General features: G+C 37.8%; 1 protein-coding gene across 1 annotated transcript in view; it reads right to left on the bottom strand.

The window, feature by feature from the left end:
* Positions 1–1,929: 1,929 nt before the first annotated feature.
* Positions 1,930–22,768, bottom strand: part of LOC138430939 (disintegrin and metalloproteinase domain-containing protein 32-like) — a 196,576-nt gene continuing 175,737 nt past the window's right edge. Inside the window, exons 18-23 of the mRNA XM_069572993.1 lie at positions 19,025–19,115; positions 17,777–17,936; positions 12,746–12,778; positions 8,728–8,766; positions 6,830–6,868; positions 1,930–2,048 (exon numbers count right to left, since the gene is read on the bottom strand). Of these exons, the coding sequence (XP_069429094.1) occupies positions 2,042–2,048; positions 6,830–6,868; positions 8,728–8,766; positions 12,746–12,778; positions 17,777–17,936; positions 19,025–19,115 (369 nt within the window). The 3' untranslated portion in view covers positions 1,930–2,041. The remainder of the gene's footprint in view (positions 2,049–6,829; positions 6,869–8,727; positions 8,767–12,745; positions 12,779–17,776; positions 17,937–19,024; positions 19,116–22,768) is intronic.

The following is a 22,768-nucleotide window of genomic DNA, read 5'->3' as shown; positions in this document are numbered from 1 at the left end:
ATTCATGTAACTCAATAGCAAAAAAAAAAAATCACAAATATTCCACTTACAAAATGGGCAAAATGACCTGAATAGACATTTTTCTGAAGAAGACATATAATTACCAACAAATACATGAAAAAGTGTTAAACATCACTAATTATCAGGGAAATATGAATAAAAACCACAACAAGACAAAGTCTTACAACTTTTAGAATGGATATTACCCAAAAGATGAAAAGGACAAGTATTATCAAATGTGTGTGTGGAGAAATTGGAACTGCGGTATGCTGTGGAAGAGAGACTATAAACTGGTACAGCCATTAGGGAAAGCAGTATGGCAGTTCCGCAAAAATTAAAAATAGAATACCATATGATCCAGCAGTCTTACCTCTGGGCATATATCAGGAGTAAATGAAGTCAGTATCTCAAAGAAATATATGCATACCTATGTTCTTTGCAGCATAATTCACAATAGCCAAGATATGGAAATAATCTGTGTCCATAACAGACAAATGGATAAAGAAAACAGGATACATTTATTCAGCTGTGAAAAAGAAGGAAATCTCACCCTACTCACTCCTGCCCTTTCTCAATCCTGCCATTGTGACAACATGGACAAACACAAAGGACCTTTGCTAAGTTAGTTAAGACACAGAAAGATAAATACTGTATAATCTCATTTATATATGAGATTTCAAAAAGAATGTTAATAAGCTTTACTTGACATTTACATATTTGAAAACTACAAAACGTACATTTTTAGTGCACATGGAACATTCACCAAAATAGACCAGAGTGGATCATAGCAAAACAATAGTTTCAGAGTATGAGAATTATGCAACTATGGTCTCTGACCATGACTAAATTAAGAAAGATGAAACTGAAAATATCCAAATATTTAGAAATGAAACAACATACTTCTAAGAAATCCATAATTCTGAGATCAAACTAACACATCAGAACTTGTGAGATGTAGCTAAAGAGACTCATAGAGCAAATATATATCTTTAAATGAATTAGAAAAGATTTAAAAACAATGAGCTAAACTTTCATCTCAAGAATATAGGAAATGAGCAAATTTTAAGACATAAATCAATGAAACAGAAAACAAAGATGCATATAGTATCACTATAGTTAGGAATGAAAGAAGGGACATAACTTTAGCTCCTATAGACACTGTAAGGGATATTATGAACAACTTTATGTCAAAAGATTGACCATTAAATGAAATGAATAAGCTGCTTTAAAATTACCACTTTTGAAAAAAAAATCACAATAAATGGAAAGTCTAAACAGTTCTCTGTTAAAGATATTGAATCCATAATTTAAAATCTTCCCACAAAGAAAGTTCCAGTTTCATTGATGAATTTTGCCAAATATTTATTGAAAAACTGAACAATACGTAGTTTCAGAAAAAGGAAAATAAAAGATATTTTTCCTAACTCAATTTATTAATCTTCGTATCAAACTCTGATAAGGTATTAATCTTTGCTCCTGAGACCAAAGCCCAAGCTCTCTGGGTCCTTCTGTCTTCTGGGATTCATCCTGTGAGTGACTCAACCAAGGGGCACAGAAAGGTGGCAAGCCGAATGTGAGGCCTGAGCAAGCACAGTTTCCCTTAGCCCTGATTCTGCAGTTGTAGGGAGGGAGAGGGGGCAAATAGCTGTATTAACTGAGATCTGCATGCAGTCAGCCAAGTCCAGTGAGAAGGACCAGGAGGAGGAACACAGTCCACACACTGATCCTTCCCTGAGTAACAGCAGTTGATGCAGATCCCCAGCCGCTAGGGGCCTAGGCAACAAACCCAAGTGGGTGGTGGGGAGAGCTGTGGAGAAGAGCTCAGGGAGTCAATGGGAGTTCAGGTTGACTGTCTTCACTCAAGGGCCCTGACATGGCAAAACTGTGCCTCGGAGTGGGAGAGGAAATAAAAACAGACGCTCCTGCAAATTGGTCCATCTTGGTTTATTGTTTTCCATCAGCTGTGACCAGGGGAGAAAAGGTCGAATTTTCATTTCTCAGCAAGACCCTGAGTGATATCCATTGCCTTCTGAAGGAATTGTTAGTTACTGTGGAAGAGAACAAAGACACATGTGCTTCAGTTCAGTCAGTCAGTTCAGTCACTCAGTTGTGTCCAACTCTTTGTGACCCCATGAATCGCAGCACATCAGCCCTCCCTGTCCATCACCAACTCCCGGAGTTCACCCAAACTCATGTGCATCGAGTCAGTGATGCCATCCAGCCATCTCATCCTCTGTCATCCCCTTCTCCTCCTGCCCCCAATCCCTCCCAGCATCAGGGTCTTTTCCAATGAATCAACTCTTCGCATGAGTTGGCCAAAGTATTGGAGTTTCAGCCTCAGCATCAGTCCTTCCAATGAACACCCAGGACTGGTCTCCTTTAGGATGGACTGGTTGGATCTCCTCGCAGTTCAAGGGACTCACAAGAGTCTTCTCTGCTTAGGTATTGATAAACAAGTAAATTACCTTCCACTGAAAAACATGCAGTTGGCATACTGCTAAGTGAAAAATTCATATGGCAAAAAAAAAAGAACTCTAGGAAGACATTTTATAATTTTGCTTATGAAATTACTTAACTGTGAGTAGAGAAGGAAATGGCAACCCATTCCAGTGTTCTTACCTGGAGAATCCCAGGGATGGGGAAGCCTGGTGGGCTGCCGTCTATGGGGTCGCACAGAGTCGGACACGACTGAAGTGACTTAGCAGCAGCAGCAGCAGCAGCTTTTTAACTAGCAATTGTGATTTCTGGAGAACCATTGTATTTAATGAGAAGTACTTGCAAATGAGAAAATCTAACATTTTTTCCACATGCATGTTCTTGAATATAACAAGTTAAATCTTTGCATTGTTTTAAGAAATTTAAATACATATCAATTTTACTTTTTCCATATCTTGGAGCCAATCATTTTTTATTTTTTCATATTGTAAACAGTGTTTTGGTTTTGGCACTTGTAAACTCACAGGCCTTAGCATTTTGCCTATAGTACCTAATGGATAAAGTGAGTGGCTTAATCATGAATTCATTTTATAAACTAATTTACGTATCATGTATCTTATTAGCTGCTAAGCTGCTAAGTCACTTCAGTCGTGTCCGACTCTGTGTGACCCCATAGACGGCAGCTCACCAGGCTCCCCTGTCCCTGGGATTCTCCAGGCAAGATCCACAAGAGCAAGTTCCCAACAAACTTATAAGAACTTTATTAAACTGAAGAAAAAAGACTAAAAGTCTTTTAAAAATGATTTAAATACTCAGTAATCAAGGTTAGTAAAAATTAATGCATTATTTTTGGTGAAGTACTTTACCAATTCACCAATAAATATTAAGGAATTAGTTGTGGATTATTAGCTTCATTTTAATTTAAAGCATATTTATTTTAAGAGATAGTTCCTAATATATTTGCCTACTATTAAGTGTTTCACTGCTTTTCTGTGATTTGGATCTAAATAAATTTAAGTTTGAGACAATACACTCTGAAAAAAATGGATTTTTACGGCAGTTTCTTCTTGTTTCCCTTCAAAATTGTAGTAGAAAAGGAAATATCTGCTACATTTTTTATACTCATTATTATCAAAAGTCAAAACCAAACTCTTGAGCCTCTTTTCTACTTTTATATCCACAGATTTCTTATTTCTGATCCCCCAACCAAAACAATGAAAGAGTAAAAAAATAAGTTGAAAATAAATTAACTGAGTTGAATTAACAGAGAACGTAAAATAGGCAGTAAGATTAGCAAGGGATTTCAGTGATAAGAGTGGCATAAGTTTACCCTTCCTATCCTTTCCTACATCTGCTGCTTTACATCTTCAAAACTTAAAGGAGGTTTTTCTTACTACTCTGACCACGAAACTCCCCTATTTAACAAAGTAGAAAGTGAAGTGTTAGTCATTCATTCATGTCTGACTCTGCAACCCCATGGACTGTAGTCCTCCAGGCTCCTCTGTCCATGGGATTCTCCAGGCAAAAAGACTGGAGTAGGTTAATACAGTTAGTTCTCCCTCAAATCAATAAAAGAATTTGTATATCTGGATTTGTCAGACTACTTTATATTTAACCCATCTGATTTCTGGCTTAAAATTTTTTTTTGTCCTGGTAGTGTTTACCTGAGAAGTTGGTTCTATCAACATCTCCCATTGGTTTTCAAACTTTTTAAAATAGTGAAGAAAGGAAAACATGGGTGTTGTAACAGTGAGGCAGAGCAAATGTGTCTGCTAGCTTATTAAATTTAACAGAAAGAACAACCCAAGAATGCTTTTTGGTTTATGCTAAACACAGGACTGGATGAAGCACAAGCTGGAATCAAGATTGCTGGGAGAAATATCAATAACCTCAGATATACAGATGATACCACACTTATGGCAGAAAGAGAAGAACTAAAGAGTCTCTTGAAAGAGGAAAGTGAAAAAGTTGGCTTAAAACTCAACATTCAGAAAACCAAGATCATGACATCTAGTCCTATCACTTCATGTCTAATAGATGGGCAAACAATGGAAACAGTGAAACTTTATTTTGGGGGCTCCAGAATCACTGCAGATGGTGACTGCAGCCATGAAATTAAAAGATGTTTGCTCCTTGGAAGAAAAGTCATGACCAACCTAGACAGCATATTGAAAAGCAGAGACATTACTTTGCCAACAAAGGTGCGTCTAGTCAAAGCTATGGTTTTTCCAGTGGTCATGTATGGATGTGAGAGTTGAACTACAGAGAAAGCTGAGCACCGAAGAATTGATGCTTTTGAACTGTGGTGTTGGAGAAGACTCTTGAGAGTCCCTTGGACTGCAAGGAGATCCAACCAGTCAATCCTAAAGGAAATCAGTCCTGAATATTCATTGGAAGGACTGATGCTGAAGCTGAAACTCCAATACTTTGGCCACCTGATGTGAAGAACTGCCTCTCCTGAAAAGACCCTGATGCTGGGAAAGATTGAAGGTGGGAGAAGAAGGGAACGACAGAGGATGAGATGGCTGGATGACCAACTCAATGAACATGAGTTTGAGTAAGCTCTGGGATTTGATGACAGACAGGGAGGCCTGGCATGCTGCAGTCCATGGGATCACAGAGTCAGACATGACTGAGCAACTGAACTGAAACACAAGCTAGACTAATGGGTTAACTCTCCAGACCACACACTTCAAATGTGATATATATTGTCCTAGGATGGTGATTATCCCTCAGTCTTGAATACTACTTCCAGTAGAAGATGACTATGCAAATGACATATTCTATCATGAGAGATAATGTGAGTGGACAGTTGGAGTAGTTATAACGTCAATCATGTGTGTATGTAAAGTTCAAGATGTATGTGATATTCATCCACTACGCAAGTATTTTAGTGAGCATTTACTCTGCTAGGTGCTAACCACAAGTTGGTTAACAAAGTACACACAGTCATTATATTCAAGCAATTTCAGAGCTTATTGGCAAAGTAATGCACTAGAGGAGCATCAGTTTGGAAGTATTAGTGTTTGAGCTGCTGCTGCTGCTACTGCTGCTAAGTTGCTTCAGTCGTGTCCAACTCTGTGCGACTCCACAGATGGCAGCCCACCAGGCTCCACCCTCCGTGGGATTCTCCAGGCAACAACACTAGAGTGGATTGCCATTTCCTTCTCTAATGCATGAAAGTGAAAAGTGAAAGTGAAGTCACTCAGTCATGTCCGACTCGTTGCAACCCCATGGACTGCAGCCTACCAACCTCCTCCATTCATGGGATTTTCCAGGCAAGAGTACTGGAGTGGGTTGCCATTGCCTTCTTCAAGAAAATGAAAGTGAAGTCACTCCGTCATGCCCGACTCTTTGCAACGCCGTGGGCTATAGCCCACCAGGCTCCTCTGTCCATGGGATTCTCTCGGCAAGAATACTGGAGTGGGTTGCCAGTTTCTTCTCCAGGGAGTGTTTGAGCACTATATTACAAATCCGTTGGTAATGGTGAGAGTAGAGGCAATAAAGAACATCTGCCTTTTTCTTCACACTTAGTTTGTACGAAGCAATGTCTATAAAAGAGTAACTATGTTAGGAGACATTATGAAAAAAAAAAAAGAACAAAATAAAGGAAATAGAAATGTCAACAGCTTCCTGAATGGAGGGAGTGATGTCATCAGGGAGGACAGAAACTATCTAATGTAGTGGTGCAGCCTGAAAACCACCTGTGGGTATAAAGTAGATTTTGGAATATCAGTGGATTGAATGTAACTAAAAGAAGACACTTTAAGGGAAATGCCAAGCAGTATAAGTAAATAAAACCTCTATAAGGGAGAGAAGAAGATTAGCAGATCAGTAAATATTTGATGACTTTGGAAGGATCACAAGGCCACATAGGAAACTAAAAACTCATGAGAACTCTGTATTAACACAATTGTGGGCTGTTGGATTGGGGTGGGGAGTATGAAACATGTAGAATTTCAGTTTATAATAACTGTTTCTTAGATAAACTCCTCTTAAGAGTGGTAATAATTTACTCAGTTGTTCATATTGAGTTTGTGGGTATAAATGTGATCTTAAAAAAAAAGAAATATTTCTCTTTGTGTATTTCATCACAAAACATGCACAAAAAAATGCTCTGATTATGTTAATTTCATAAAATAATTATAAATATCTTGCCTCTCATTAGACTTAACTAGTTTTTCCCTATGTATTAAGAGTAGGCAACCAATAAAAATTTAGTAAACTGAAGAAAAGACTAAGTTCATTAATACTCATTCCCAGAATGGAAAATATTAATAAGTTGTTTTTACTGCAGTACTTCATCGATTGTAGCTGCTCAAAAATATTAAGCAATTATTTGTTCATTTTCAACTTTGACTTACTTATAAGAAACATTTCCTAAGTCACTTACCTGCTGCGATTTGTTTGGGTACTACTTTCTGACCTCGATCTAAATAAAAATAAAAATGTCTAAAAGTTAATACGAATAAACATGCCTACCTTAAGAATGACAATCAAGCCATTTTATACCCGAACTACTCTAGTTGAAATGTACATATTCCAGTGGGTTATGCTATCATCCCTCACTCAGTGTAGGTGAATTAATATCCTAGAAGAGATGAATTATGTTGACAAGGTTCCAGGATGAGAGATGCTATGAGAGGGAGAAATGGAGGCAGTTAAAGTGTTATATATACATACGTGTGTGTCTGCGTATTTGTCTTTATACTTTTGTGTTTATGGATTTTTTTTTTTTTGGTCTGGCTGCCTGTGTGCATGTCTGTGGAAAAGATTAATTAATTAATTCCTTTATTCAACAAACGTTTATTGAGCACTTACCGTAAACCAAGAACTCTGCTACATGCTGGCTATGCAGTGTGGAGCAAGATATATATGGCCTTTATCCTTTATGGTAACAGTGTAATATGACATACATCCAATGTGAGGAAAAGGTAACTATGTTTAAGGATCATATGATGACTCCCTGACACTGAGAGGATATACTAATGAAAATCAGTTTTTATTTTTAGCTTAGTGAGAGTAACTCATGACTCCATAAGTGTCACTGAAAGGAAAAGATCATAATAATGAAAGAGAGATAAAGGATAAGAAAAGAAGGCATTATAATGGAAGAGGAAGACCTATTTGGAATAAATGAAATTAAACAGCCCTGTTGTACAGCCTAGACATCCTACTCTGTACATTTGGGTGTGTCTGGGACAGCAGTATACTTTGGAGGAAGTTGGGTGGAATCATGAGGGCACAGGAGCGCACTCCAGCATTCTGGCTGGGAGAGTCCCACGGACAGAGGAGCCTGGCAGGCTACAGTCCATAGGGTTGTAACGAGTTGGACACCACTGAAGCAACTGAGCGTGCACACACGCACACACACAGGTGGAATAACACCATCCCAAACTGTTGGATGTGGAAAACTAAACAATTATTGTGTTATTACTCAGACATATCCACCTTTCAGGAAATGGAGGGAGGCTTAATTAAAACTACTTTGTAACTGTATGTATGGCTGAGTCCCTTTGCTGTTCACTTGAAACTGTCACAACTAATTTTTGGTTAATTAGTTATACCCCAATACAAAATACAAAAGTTCTTAAAAAACTACTTTGTAATTTTGAAAGGCTATGTAACACACAGAATTATTATTCCCTTTAAACCTTTTTCTTCAGCAAATTTTTCTCAAGTGACCAGGGTAAGCACTCATTCAGTTGTTAAAGAGCATACATATTGGGTTTCTAGAGTCTCCAAATAAAGAAGTGAACTTCTCCATTTATGAGTTAGCACCATAAACATTTCACCAATCATTTACTCCTTTGCATCCCCAGAATAAACTCCCAAAATCCATTAACAAACTGAAGAAAGCATTTATTTATTTAGACACTCACTCACTGTTATTGGTTAGAAAATACTAAAAGGAATTTGTGTGTGTGTGTGTGCTGTGCTAAGTCGCTTCAGTTCTGTCCAACTCTGCAACCCTATGGACTGTAGCCTCCCAGGCTCCTCTGTCCAAGGAATTCTCCAGGCAAGAATACTGTAGTGGATTGCCATGCTCTCCTCCAGGGGGTCTTCCTGACCCAGGGATCAAATCTGTGTTTTTTATGTCTCTTGCACTGGCAGGCAGGTTCTTTGCTCACTACTAAAAATATTAAGGGGAAAGAGAACCAACCATCTCTTTTAGAAGCTATATGTGTAGTATACCTTATCAATTGTTGCTGTGCAATTAATACTTACCAATGACTTGTTGAATATCAATTTGTTCATCTTATTTTAAGAAATCCTTTCTAATTCACTTACCTTACAGTATCTGATTGGCTGCTACTTTCTGATGTGGACCTAAACGCAAGTGAAAAATAATGCTTCAAAGTTAATACTTTAAAAAAAGTGTGCCTCTGTAACCAATGAATGTCAGGTCATTTTGTAACCTACATTAATTCTTTTATACTACTAATCACCGCTAATGAATCATTTCAAAAGATTACTAAGTTACAGTCTGCAAATTACAGCATTGCTTTTTATCCATATACCATGTCCATAGAGAACATAAATTTCAAATTCCCAAATAGAGGAGCAAGAAAACTGATTTGTTACTTCTCAGTAAAGAATATACGCTTGATTCTGAATACCTGATTCTGGCCTCTAGGTTCTACCCTGATGTGTTACCCACTAGTAAACAAATTACTGCAGGTGGTGATTTAACACCCTCACTGACTTCTAAACAATTAGGCAGACTGTATTGAGAGGGTAATCTCCACCTCCTATTTGACGCATAGAGAAATGGTGTAAAAATAACACAAAATCCTAATGAAAATTTCAGGGAAGGAAGTGATATTTCTAATGATAGTTTGAAAAAGTGGAAATAGAAGGCATAAAAGGTAAATTTGAAAATATTGGGTCAAGTTCCTGATTTTTTACAAAAAATCTCTACCAGAATACATTATAACAAAATAACAACTCTGAGGCCAATGTATAAATGTCGAGGTTGTGATAGGCAGAATTCTAACATGGCCCCCTAAGGTTCCCATTCCTTGGTTATTTAAATACTCTTCAAAGTACTGCTCTGGAAAAATTTTGCAAATGTAATTAAAGCTCCAAATCTGTTGGCCTTAAAATACAGAGATCATTTTGGTGGGGCTGACCCAGTCAGGTCAAGGAGAGTTTTCTCTTGCTGGTAGAAGGGAGAAGTTAAGAGACAGTCAAAGCCTTAGGAAGACTTCTATGCCCTTATTTTTTTAAAGGTGAAGGGAGGTACCTGAGTAGCAATGCAGGTGGCCTCTGAAAGAGAGAGAAGGGCCCCAAGCAGACAGGCAACACAGAAAGATATACCTCAGACCTAAAGCTGCAAGAAACTGGATTTTTCTTACAACTTTTTCCCAGCCTGGCCTTCAGGTCAGCCTTGTGACAACCCAGTCAAATCCACCTGGATTTCCTACTTACAGAACTTCCACACAGGAAATGAATGTGGTTTAAGTTACTAAGTGTGTGGTAATTTGTTACACAGCAACAGACATACAAAAACTAGGTAAAATTCATATTAGTCTTAAAGGAATAAATGAATCAACACACTAACAAAAGATTTATCATCATCAGTAATAAATGCCACACTATACTTACATACCTTTAAATAGTGGAAACAAAATAACTCTCAACATAGAAGTTCATACTAAGAAACCAACACAACAAGCAATTATCCTCCAATTAAAAATTTAAAAAAATAAAACCCAGATGTCAGCACACACACACAAGAAGTCCATACTACCTAAACTCACATTTGAGAATGAAATAAGCACAATTTTAGGTGGATAAGATAAACAGTTTGCTACACAAAGACTCACTGATGGAAATGTTAAGCGATGTACTTCACCAAAAGGGAGATTGAACATCAAAATATGGAATTAAATTCAAAAAAGACTGTACAAGGCACTGAACTGTGAAATTAAAAAATTTTCTTTCCTTTTTATTAAAAAAATGAGTAAATAAAGTGACAAAATATAGTGAAATCTTAGTATGTTTTGATTAAATATAATAATGATTAAATATAATAATAATGATAACACTGACTTATTTGTATCAGGTTAAAATTCAGAAGTAACTAAAAACCAAATGACAATACTATGAAAGAGTGAATAAAAGAGTATAAGGTTTACTGGGCTAATATCCATAAATTGTTAGAAGAAGATTATAAGTACTTTTATATCTAAAATTATAACTTTATATTTAAATAATTTAATAAAACACAATATAATAATATAATAATTAAAGAGGATCACTAAAAGAATACAATTAGAACACATAATGACCAAATTGATAGAAGGAAAGAAAAAACATTGAAAGCACAATCAGTGTAATGGAACACAAGAAAGAAAATATTGAAAAAGCATGAGAAACAGAAAAAACAAAACAAAATGGCAGAATTTATTCTAAACATATCAGCAAACATTATAAGTATATAGACATACTAAATTCAACTACTGAGACACTTGAGGTTACAGATTTTAAAATATCTTTGGCAGGCTATTTTCAAGAGACCAAATTAAATAAAAGGTTGAAAGTAATGTGACTGAAAAGTTATATCAGATAAACTGAAATATTGGTATGCTGCTTCTGCTCAGTCGTCTCAGTCATGTCTGACTCTGAACAACCCTATGGACTGCAGCCTGCCAGGCTCCTCTGTCTGTGGGATTCTCTAGGCAAGAGCACTAGAGTGGGTTGCCATGCCCTCCGCCAGGGGTCTTCCTGACCCAAAGATCGAACCTGCATTGCAGACAGATTCTTTATCGCTGAGCCACCAGGGAAACCCTGAATGTTGGGTTGGTTCAGTTCAGTTGAGTTCAGTCGCTCAGTCGTGTCCGACTCTTTGCATCCCCACGAAGAGCAGCACGCTAGGCCTCCCTGTCCATCACCAACTCCCGGAGTTCACTCAGACTCACGTCCATCGAGTCGGTGATGCCATCCAGCCATCTCATCCTCTGTCGTCCCCTTCTCCTCCTGCCCCCAATCCCTCCCAGCATCAGTCTTTTCCAATGAGTCAACTCTTCACATGAGGTGGCCAAAGTTTTGGAGTTTCAGCTTTAGCATCATTCCTTCCAAAGAACACCCAGGGCTGATTTCCTTTAGAATGGACTGGCTGGATCTCCTTGCAGTCAAAGGGACTCTGTACACCCGTGGTGGATTCATGTCAATGTATGGCAAAACCAATACAGTATTGTAAAGAAAAATAAAGTAAAAATAAAAATTAAAAAAAAATTTAAAAATTAAAAAAAAAAGTCTTCTCCAACACCACAGTTCAAAAGCATCAATTCTTCAGCGCTCAGCTTTCTTCACAGTCCAACTCTCACATCCATACCTGACTACTGGAAAAACCATAGCCTTGACTAGATGGACCTTTGTTGGCAAAGTAATGTCTCTGCTTTTCAATATACTATCTAGGTTGGTCATAACTTTCCTTCCAAGGAGTAAGCATCTTTTAATTTCATGTCTGCAGTCACCATCTGCAGTGATTTTGGAGCCCAAAAAAATAAATTCTGACACTGTTTCCACTGTTTCCCCATCTATTTCCCTTGTTGGTGGACCAGTTATAAATCAGTACGGACTGAATTTGTTATTTAAGAAATATTAATGGGGACAATACACTATCCATTACTGATTTTAAAAAAACAACACACAAAGTAGATATAATTAGTTCTTACCAATCCATAACTACCATAGAAATTTATACATGAGTTCAGTCATGTACAGTCTATCAAATATCAAGCATTTGCTTGCTTATTTACCCAAGCTGTACATGAATATAACCCAAGCTGTGGTTTCTTTGGTAGCTCAGTCAGTAAAGAATCTGCCTGCAACGCAGGAGACCTGGGTTCAATCCCTGGGACAGGAAGATCCCCTGGAGAAGGAAATGGCAACCCACTCCAGTGTTCTTGCCTGGAAAATCTCATGGACAGAGGCGCCTGGAGTGCTACAGTCAATGATGTTGCAAGGGTCAGACACAACTGACTAAACCCCACGTGGCTACAGTCAATGATGTTGCAAGGGTCAGACACAACTGACTAAACCCCACGTACATCCTTTTTTCTTTACTAATTATATATATTCTAAATTTTGTTAGAGTCAGCCATTTTATTCCTTGTTTCCTCAGAAAAAAAATAGTATTTATTTAAATGAATAGAAGACTAATTTACTAGAAACCAAATTACTATATATTAGTAGCCTGGTTTTCAGAGGATTACTTTACCAACTGTAGCTAGACATTGTGAATTACTAATTCATTCTTAATTTTCAACATGTGTCTTAAGATGCCTAACAGCTTACCTACCTGGTGACATTTCTGTGAGTGTCACCTTCTGACCTGGACATAAAACAAATGGAAAATACTGTCCAAAATTAGTCGTAAGAGAGCTTGTCAACTGCATAAATAAAAATCAGGCCATTTTATAAGCTGTATTATCTCTTTTACAAGATTAGTTACCAAAAAAGAAAACAATGTGCAAGGTCACTAAACAGAGATGCAAATACGTAAACATTCTTATTTACCTGCATACCTCATCCATAAAAAGTATATTTCAAACCTGCAATGAGGAAATTATCAAGAAGGCACAGATTTGATTTTCCTTTGTCACTTCTGAACACAGAATAGTTTGATCCTGAATGCCTGATTCTGACCTTTATACCCCAACTTTTAACTTTTTATTCATTGATAAAGAAATGTTACATTTTATAAGGTAAAATCCATACAGACTTCTAGACAATCTGACACACTGAACTGGTGGGAAAATTTCCCTTTCCATTCCTCATAGAGGAGGTCTGAATAAAACAGCAGGAACAGTTAACATATAACTGAGGTTAACAAGAAAAGAATTCTCTTTAGTAAAAATGAAGAAACAGAGAGTTCAAAGGGTAAACAGGAGTTAAAAGTGAATGACTGCAGGGGTGTCTAAACCAATGATACAACTTTGGGACTAGAGATTCAATAGTCACTCCTTAGAAGGATATAAGTTATGAGGACTTTGCATGTAGGGAAACTACGTGAGCTCCTTAACTGGAGCCACTTAACCTGGGAGCCATGAATGGTCATACCGCCCATTCAATAGGGCTAGTAAAAATCCTGACCAGTGGCCTTTGGAATGCAGCAGGGAAAATGGGAATATGCAACATGCATGGATAGATGGGGGAAAGTGCATCACTGAGGAGTCCCAAGCCTCAAAAAAATGCACTTTCAGGATGCCAGTTCACACTCCTACAAAGGCTTGAACACCATGCAGAGCATTTGCTTTAAATATTTTTTCTTTAAAGGAAGCAAAAAGGAAACCACCCACATTGAGTCTTCAACACAAGGCATGCTGAATTCTCATGGGAAAATCATAGATATTGAAGAGAAAAGAGTCTCTGATTACAAAGCCCTGTAGTTAACATCAGCAGCCATAGCCAAACAGTGAGCTCACACACCAAGAAATACAAATGATTAAAAAAACACTCTGAGAATACTTAGAATCTCCATAGAGATTTTTGCAAGAATAGAATCCATAAGTCTAGAACAGGACTGAGAAGGAAGAAATGGTGATGTGAGAGAATGATCTGAGAAAATCAAACAGAATATGAGATGGAGAGATACCTATGAAAGTGCAGTTACAAACCACAAAGATACAGTTCCAATACTGATCAAAATGGAGTAACAGACAGGCTTTACTCTTCTGCCTGAAACAACTGAAAATCTGGACAAAACATGTTAAACACTGGTTTTCAGATACTGAATATTAGGCAAGATAGTGATCTATGAGAGAAGGAAATAAAGACCCATGATTGCCCCTTCTTACTGCAGGGAAGACTTTCCATGCTGTAACACAGCAATGGGAAGCCAGGCAGAGAAAGAAGTCTCCCCAAATTGAGGTGATACCATCTGGGGAGACCAAGGCAGCTACAATTCTCTGCTAGCCTTTGCCCTGCTTCATTTTGTACTGCAAGACCAAACTTGCCTACTACTGCTGGTATCTCTTGACTTCCTATTTTTGTATTCCAGTCCTCTGTGATGAAAAGGACACCTTTTTTGGTGTTAGTCCCAGAAGGTCTTGGAGGTCTTCATAAAATCAGTCAATTTCAGCTTCTTCAGCATTAGTGGTTGGGGCATAGACTTGTATTACTGTGAAGGTGAATGGTTTGCCTTGGAAACGAACCAAGATCATACTGTCATTTTTGAGATGGCACCCAAGTACTGCATTTCAGACTCATTCATTGACTACATGAGGGCTACTCCAATTCTTCTAAGGGATTCTGGCCCACAATAGTAGATACAATGGTCATCTGAATTAAATTTGCCCATTAACACCCATTTTGGTTCACTCATTCTTAAGATGTCAATGTTCAACCTTGCCATCTTCTGCTCGACCATGTCCAATTTACCTTGATTCAGGGACCTAACATTCTAGGTTTCTAGGCAATATTGTTCTTTACAGCATTGGACTTTACTTTTACCACCAGACACATCCACACTGAGCAACATTTCCATTTTGACCCAGCCACTCCATTCTTTCTGGAGGTATTAATAATTGCCCTCCGCTCTTCCCCAGTAGCATATTGGACACCTTCTGACCGGAGGGCTCATCTTCCAGTGTCATATATTTTTGCTTTTTCATATTGTTCACGGGGTTCTCGCACTGAGAACACTGAAGTGGGTTGCATTTCCTCCCCCAGTGGACCATAATTTAACAGAACTCTACACTATGACCTATCTGTCTTGTGTGGGCTTGAACAGCATTTCATTGAGTTATGCAAGCCCCTTCACCGCAAGGCTGTGATCCATGGGGGAAAAAAATGTATATATACACACACACACATACTCAACAAATAAGTGAGTCTCTCAGTTATGTCTGACTCTTTGTGACCACCCCATGGACTATATATACGTCTGTAAACACTGGTGAATATGAATAAGGTCTATCAGTTCAGTCCAGTTCAGTCGCTCAGTCATGTCTGACTCTTTGCGACCCCATGAACTGCAGCATGCCAGGCTTCCCTGTCCATCACCAAATCCCGGAGCTTACTTAAACTCATGCCCATCGAGTCAGTGATGCCATCCAACCATATCATCCTCTGTCGTCCCCTTCTTCTCCCGCCTTCAATCTTTCCCAGAATCAGGGTCTTTTCCAATGAGTCAGTTCTTCACATCAGGTGGCCAAAGTACTGGAGTTTCAGCTTCAGCATCAGTCTTTCATTGAATATTCAGGACTGGTTTCCTTCAGGATGGACTGGTTGGATCTCCTTGCAGTCCAAGAGACTCTCAAGAGTCTTCCCCAACACCACAATTCAAAAGCATCAATTCTTCGGCACTCAGCTTTTTTATAGTCCAACTCTCACATCCATACATGACCACAGGAAAACCATAGCCTTGACTAGACGGACCTTTGTTGGCAAAGTAATGTCTCTGCTTTTGAATATGCTATCTAGGTTGGTCATAACTTTCCTTCCAAGGAGTAAGCATCTTTTAATTTCATGGATGCAATCACCATCTGCAGTGATTTTGGAGCCCAGGAAAATAAAGCCAGCCACTGTTTCCACTGTTTCCCCATCTATTTGCCATGAAGTGATGGGACCAGATGCCATGATCTTAGTTTTCTGAATGCTGAGCTTTAAGGTCTATAGTTTAACTGATAAAACTATACCAATGCCAGTCCCCTGGCTGTGAAAATTCACTGTTAATGTAAGATGCCATCATTGATAAAACCTAAGTGATAGAGCCTAGAAACTCTATGTCATTTTTGCAGCTTTTTATATTTCATGGTGGTGATTTAGTCACTAAGTTGTGTCCAACTCTTGTGACCCCATGAACTGTAGCCTGCCAAGCTCCTCTGACAATGGGATTCTCCAGGCAAGAATGTTAGAGTGAGTTGCCATTTCCTTCTCCAGGGGATCTTCCCAACCCAGGGACAGAAGCAGGGTCTCCTGCATTGCAGGCAGATTCTTTACCAACTGAGCTACAAGGGAAGCCTTTTCTATTTCTTAAATTATCTCAGAACTAAATTTATTTTTTTTTTAGTTTTTTTTATTTTTTAAATTTTAAAATCTTTAATTCTTACATGCATTCCCAAACATGAACTAAATTTAAAAGAAAGGAATGGTAAAGCAAAGAACCTGGAAAATGTAACAGGAAATTCTAATAAATGTTAACTAAATATAATAATGATAATTTTTAAAAAACACAAAATTTACTTGGAGGAAACTGAAAAATCAAATGATAAACAGATTGAAAAAGATAGATTAGTGTTACAAGGCTAAGATCCTTGTCTTATTCAGAAGACATATAATGATTAAATTAAGACATTGTATATATAACATTTGCTACAAATACAAGTTAACAAAAATCATTAAAACAATCAAAACAGAATTAAAAATGTACAAAATAGTAAAAGAAAACAGAAAAATCATAATAAAAAAATGGAATTGGGGAAAAGGAAATAATGCCAAAAAAGAGGCTAGTAAATAGGAAGAAAATAAGATGGTAAATTTCAACATGAATATCTACGATCATACATTAAGCATATAAATCTGAAAACTCTACTACTATATTTTTCATATAAAGGCTGACTATAGGATATCAACTAAAATCTAAGAAAGATTGAAAATAAGGGATGAAAAATATGTAATAGGTAAATCTAACTTGCAGAAAGCAAGCTGGGATACAACAATATAAAAGAGTAAAAATAGAATTTAAGATACAATTGTTAATGATGAAAAGAAAATACACCAAGAATATATAACTACACTGAATGTTATATATTTAGTCACTGTCTGGTGGCTCAAATAGTAAAGACTCTGCCTGCAATGTGCAGCAAGACCCAGGTTTGATCCCTGGGTCAAGACTCCCTGGAGAAGGGAATAGCAACCCACTCCAGTATTCCCTGCCTGGAGAATCCCATGGACAGAGGAACCTGGCAGGCTACAGTCCGCAGGATTGCAAAGAGTAGGACATGACTAAACGACCAACACTTTTCACTTTCAGAGTATATAAAGCAGAAATTTCAACAAAGAGGAAGCCATGATATATCGGAAAAGTTTAGCTTGTATATAGTAGAAATGAGAACCACTGGGCATGTGAAAGCAACAGATGTGGATGCATTTCCATTCTTCCTGTCTCAATTACTGAGGCAATAACATTGGCAAGTTATTAAACCAGATTCTGAAATTTTTGAAACTTTAAAATAAGGATATCCAAAACTATTTCAAACAATTAAATGAGATATTGATGTAGCATTCAAAATTCCTATAAAATGTGAAGTATTGTTGCTGTTCATGATATTGCCTTACCTCTGACTAGATTTAAATGGTTTAACCTGAGAACACAAATTTAATTTACCCACTACTTCCGGATTCCTCTTTCTTGCTAAACCACTTTTTCGAAAGCTTCCATGAAGCAGCTATTATGGTTGCTACAACAAGAACAGGTAAAGCAATGTAGATAGCCAAAAGCCACTGCTTCTTCCCACCCTTCTCAGAAGTTCTTTCCATGGGTAAATCTAAAAATAAAAATACATAAAAAATCAGAGAAAAAAATTAAGCTGTGTACTTTTAAGTTACAGCAAACTTATCACAATGTTCTTAATTTTCATCATAATTCAAGTATCAATGAAAAATAATAATAGAATCATAATACTTAAGGCTATCTCTATAAACTCTCATTCTAAAAGAACAGACTAAGTTCCAGGAAGTTCTAATGTATTCTACCTTATACAGCAGCTACAGCAAAATCTTACGGTATAAGTAGAACCCCATAACTTCAGAGACATATAACCAACAAACATGCGTTATTACAAGGTGCATTATCTCAGAATTCTACCGTATCTGTGCATATCTTGTTTATCTTTATTAGAGTGCTGGCTCTTCAACATTAGGGATCTGTTTTTACCTATGCAGTCACTGCAGTGTTACTAAGATGGCACAGGCATAAAAAAATAGGACACATGATCCCTAACTCTAATTCTGCAACTAATTAGCACTGGGTGTTCTTTAAGTTCCATGAGGAGTGAGGCTTTGTTTTACTGTCTGTACATGCCTCGTGTCATATGATAAGCATCTGGCGTATATATTAGGAATTCAAGAAATATTTTGTAAATCAGTGGATAAATGATAAAAATTAAAGTCATGATAAACAGCATACTGTTTTAGCATCCTTCTGTCATCTCTTTAATAGCAATTAATAGATTTTTATCATTTAAACTGAAAACTCCTTTAGACTAAAGGTTTATCTTCTACTTCCCTTATTTCTTCTATAACAGACACATATTAGTGCTAGACACAGGGTGTGTTGCTGATCAACCATAAAAGCGGGAAAGGGTTGAAGGATAATTTAAAGGACAAAGTCAGACACAAGTAAATAAAAATTTTAAAAGATACTCAGCTTCAGTCATATTGAAAAGCTAATATTAGGGGGGGAAAGCAAGATTAAGAAAGCATATTGGTTTCTATTTCTTTTGGAAGCCTATTTGTTTACCTTTTAATTGCAAATATTGGTTTCTTTCTAAGTGGAAAAAACCTAACTATGTCTTTGTGAAAGCAAGCAATTTGACAATTCTATTAACTGGATATATAAGAGAAAGATACTTGCCATGTTCCTCAGGCGATATTCTGGATTTCACACTGCAATCTGGAGGGCTGTAGCCATCAGTACAATTGCATATCATCGTGGAGGTGCACACCTAGAATCATTTTTTTTTTAAATTCAGATAGTCATTTAAAAATATTTTCTCATAGAAAGCAAAATTATCTGATGGATCATCAGGCTTACTCTGGTATTTTCATCTAGTGTAATTTTGTTTCTTTGATTTATTTACAGGGATAATTCTACAAATCAAATACTTGGTTTCTTAGCCTAAAGTATGCACAGATGCACACACATGCTAAAAGGAGCTACAAAGTGAGGCTCACAATATTTGAAATATCTGGAAAACTTAACACCTTCAAATGTTCACCTGAAAACTTGGTGTGCAATTCCAGAACCATCTACTTAAATTCTATTGAAAACGACACCATTCCAGCAGTGTGTTAGAGCCAGCCAGTATCAGCCCGCAAGGAGGACTGTGTACACTTCTTCCCATCTCCATTTTCAGTAACATCATGTGGTGGTCTGAAGTACCTGTATACATAGATGAGGACTTTACACTTCCTCAAGCTACTTGGTAAGCATTTAACAGCATAGCACTGCCCTTGACCAGGATCGTTTATTTACTTCATTAGTTTTTGTTTGTTTGATTTTTAAGCAAAATTTTTTGTATTCCACGAGGGTATCAGATAATTTTTGTAATTAACTAATTAATGATAGAAACAGCTTTATGGTGCTTGCAATGTGTGAGTCTCCATTCTGAGCACTTTACATTGATTTACTCATTAAATCCTCACAACAGTCCTGTAAGGTTGGGACGATTATTATTCCCACTCTAAAGATGAATAACCTGGAGGCACAGATATTTAACTTGCCAAAAGTCACATGGCTAGTAAGTGGTAGAGACAGAATTTAAACCAAAGAAATCTGGCTTCAGTCTCTGCCCTTGGCTATGCTACTCCTCAAAATGATATAAAAACACCTCTCAATTTCTAATATCTCAATTTAAGAATGTGATTCTAATTCCTGCATTCCATGGCTCAGATGTACATGGAAAAAAGTGTTCTGTTTGCGGTTTCCACTGCCCTAGCTTCTGTCATATCACTTTCATGTTGTAATGTGTGTGTGTGTGTGTGTGTGGCTGTGTGTGTTTACTCTGAAATATTGGGTTGGCCAAAAAGTCCATTCATGCTTTTCTAGACCATCTTACAGAAAAACTAGAATGAACTTTTGGGCCAACCCAATATCTCATTGAAATAATACTGCCTTTCTCAGGAGACACATGTTGTCAGTTCAGTTCAGTCACTCAGTCATGTCCGACTCTGTGTGACCCCATAGACTGCAGCACGCCAAGCTTCCCTGTCCATTACCAACTCTCAGAGCTTACTCAAACTCATGCCCATCGAGTCGGTGATGCCATCCAATCACCTCATCCTCTGTCATCCCCTTCTCCTCCCACTTTCAATCTTTCCCAGCATCAGGGTCTTTTCCAATGAGTCAGTTCTTCACATCAGGTGGCCAAAGTATTGGAGTTTCAGCTTTAGCATCAGTCCTTCCAACGAATATTCAGGACTGGTTTCCTTCAGGATGGACTGGTTGGATCTCCTTGCAGTCCAAGAGATTCTCAAGAGTCTTCCCCAACACAATTCAAAAGCATCAATTTTTCGGCGCTCAGCTTTCTCTATAGTTCAACTCTCACATCCATACATGACTACTGGAAAAACCATAGCTTTGACTAGGCAGACCTTTGTTGGCAAAGTAACGTCTCTGATTTTTAATATGCTATCTAGGTTGGTCATAACTTTTGTTCCAAGGAGCAAGCATCTTTTAATTTCATGGCTGCAGTCACCATCTGCAGTGATTTTGGAACCCTCCCCCTCAAAAATGAAGTCTCTCACTGTTTCCATGGCTTCACCATCTATTTGCCAAAAGTGATGGGACTGGATGCCATGATCTTAGTTTCCTGAATACTAAGTTTTAAGCCAGCTTTTTCCCTCTCCTCTTTCACTTTCATCGAGGCTCTTTAGTTCTTCTCTTTCTGCCATAAAGGTGGTGTCATCTGCATATCTGACGTTATTGATATTTCTCCTAGCAATCTTGATTCCAATTTGTGTTTCATCCAGCCTGGTATTTCACATGATGTATTCTGCATATAAGTTAAATAAGCAGGGTGACAATATACAGCCTGGACATACTCCTTTCCTGATTTGGAACTAGTCTGTTGTTCCATGTCCAGTTCTAACTGTTACTTCCTGACCTGCATATAGATTTCTCAGGAGGCAGGTCAGGTGGTCTGTCTGGTATTCCCATCTCTTTAAGAATTTTCAACAGTTTGTTGTGATCCACACAGTCATAGGCTTGGGCGTAGTCAATAACGCAGAAGTACATGTTTTCCTGGAACTCTCTTGCTTTTTCTAGGATCCAACAAATGTTGGCAATTTGATCTCTGGTTCCTCTGCCTTTTCTAAATCCACTTTGAACATGTGGAAGTTCACTGTTCACAAACTGTTGAAGCCTGGCTTGGAGGATTTTGAGCATTACTTTGCTAGCTAAACATGTTGTCAGTTTGTCCTAATACTGTGTTGTTACATTTGGATCACTTCGTTTATGTGATGTCTTCCAAGTTTTTTCCACTGTAAGTTACTATGCTTCCATTGGAGGAGGTAACTTGTGTATGTAATATGGACATATGTAAGTATCTGGGTCCTCATAAGAGTTTCACCCACTAGTTTTAGCATCTGTTGATAATGATTTAACTCCATTATTTCTTCTATATTGTTTATACTATTAAAGAGTTTTCCCATATCCACCTTTTTAGAGCACTATATTTCCTGGTACCCTAGCCGCCAACTCTCCCGAGTACCTGGTGCTGCCAGAGCCCCTGCAACCCAAGTAGCTGTACCACTTCCACACCTGGCCCTCACTGGGGCAGACCCAAGTCCTCCAGGGCAGCCTCAGGAGCAAACCCCAGTGGATGACCGATATGCAGAGGTGGAAATAAAACCGCAGTTGAAACCCAGGGGCAGTGTGACTAAGGAAGAAGACCCAAAACCCTCCCACCAGCTGTACAAGCTGCAGATTAAATCTGCATGATCAACTAGGCAGACTCTGTGTCTGGGGAACATATATAAAAGGGCATTGAGAGCTCCCACAAAAGAAAACACACTAGTTCTGAGAGCTGTGGACATCGGAGGCAAGAACACACAGGAGTAGGAGCAGATTAGGATCTGAGCTGCCCCCACAGCAGGTTCAGAGACCAGCACAGTGTTGGAGGGCATCCTAGGGAGGTGAGGTGGACTGTGACTCCCAGTGAGGGAAAGGATTCTGACAGCAGTGATGCAAGAAAAACATTTATTATTCTTATGTTTTGACTTGTTCTGTAGATTGTTTTGGATTTTTCCTCTTTTTTTCCCTCCCCCCGCCTTGTAGTTGTTGATTTTATTGGCACTTGAAATCTAACTGAGCTTTTGAGCTTTTTTTTTTTCCCCTCTCATTCACATTTTTTATTGTTGTTATAAACCTCTGCCTCCTTGTTGGGCTTTTGCAGTACTGGGCAGCTTTTTTCTTTCTTTTCTCTTTTTAATTTTAATTTTTTAAACCTATTATTATTTTTTCTAAATTTATTCCTTTGTTTGCTTTTCCTACTGTTCTTTTCCCCTTGAAGTTAATTTCAATATATATAAATTTTCTTTATCTACCTCTATTTAACTCTGCATATCTATTCTTTCTTTCTGTTCTTTCTTTCCTTTA

This window comes from Ovis canadensis, chromosome 26, assembly GCF_042477335.2.
Source record: "Ovis canadensis isolate MfBH-ARS-UI-01 breed Bighorn chromosome 26, ARS-UI_OviCan_v2, whole genome shotgun sequence".
Taxonomy (NCBI): Eukaryota; Metazoa; Chordata; class Mammalia; order Artiodactyla; family Bovidae; genus Ovis; species Ovis canadensis.
The sequence above is the reverse complement of the archived record's forward strand: the minus strand, read 5'-3'. Positions and strand labels throughout refer to the sequence as shown.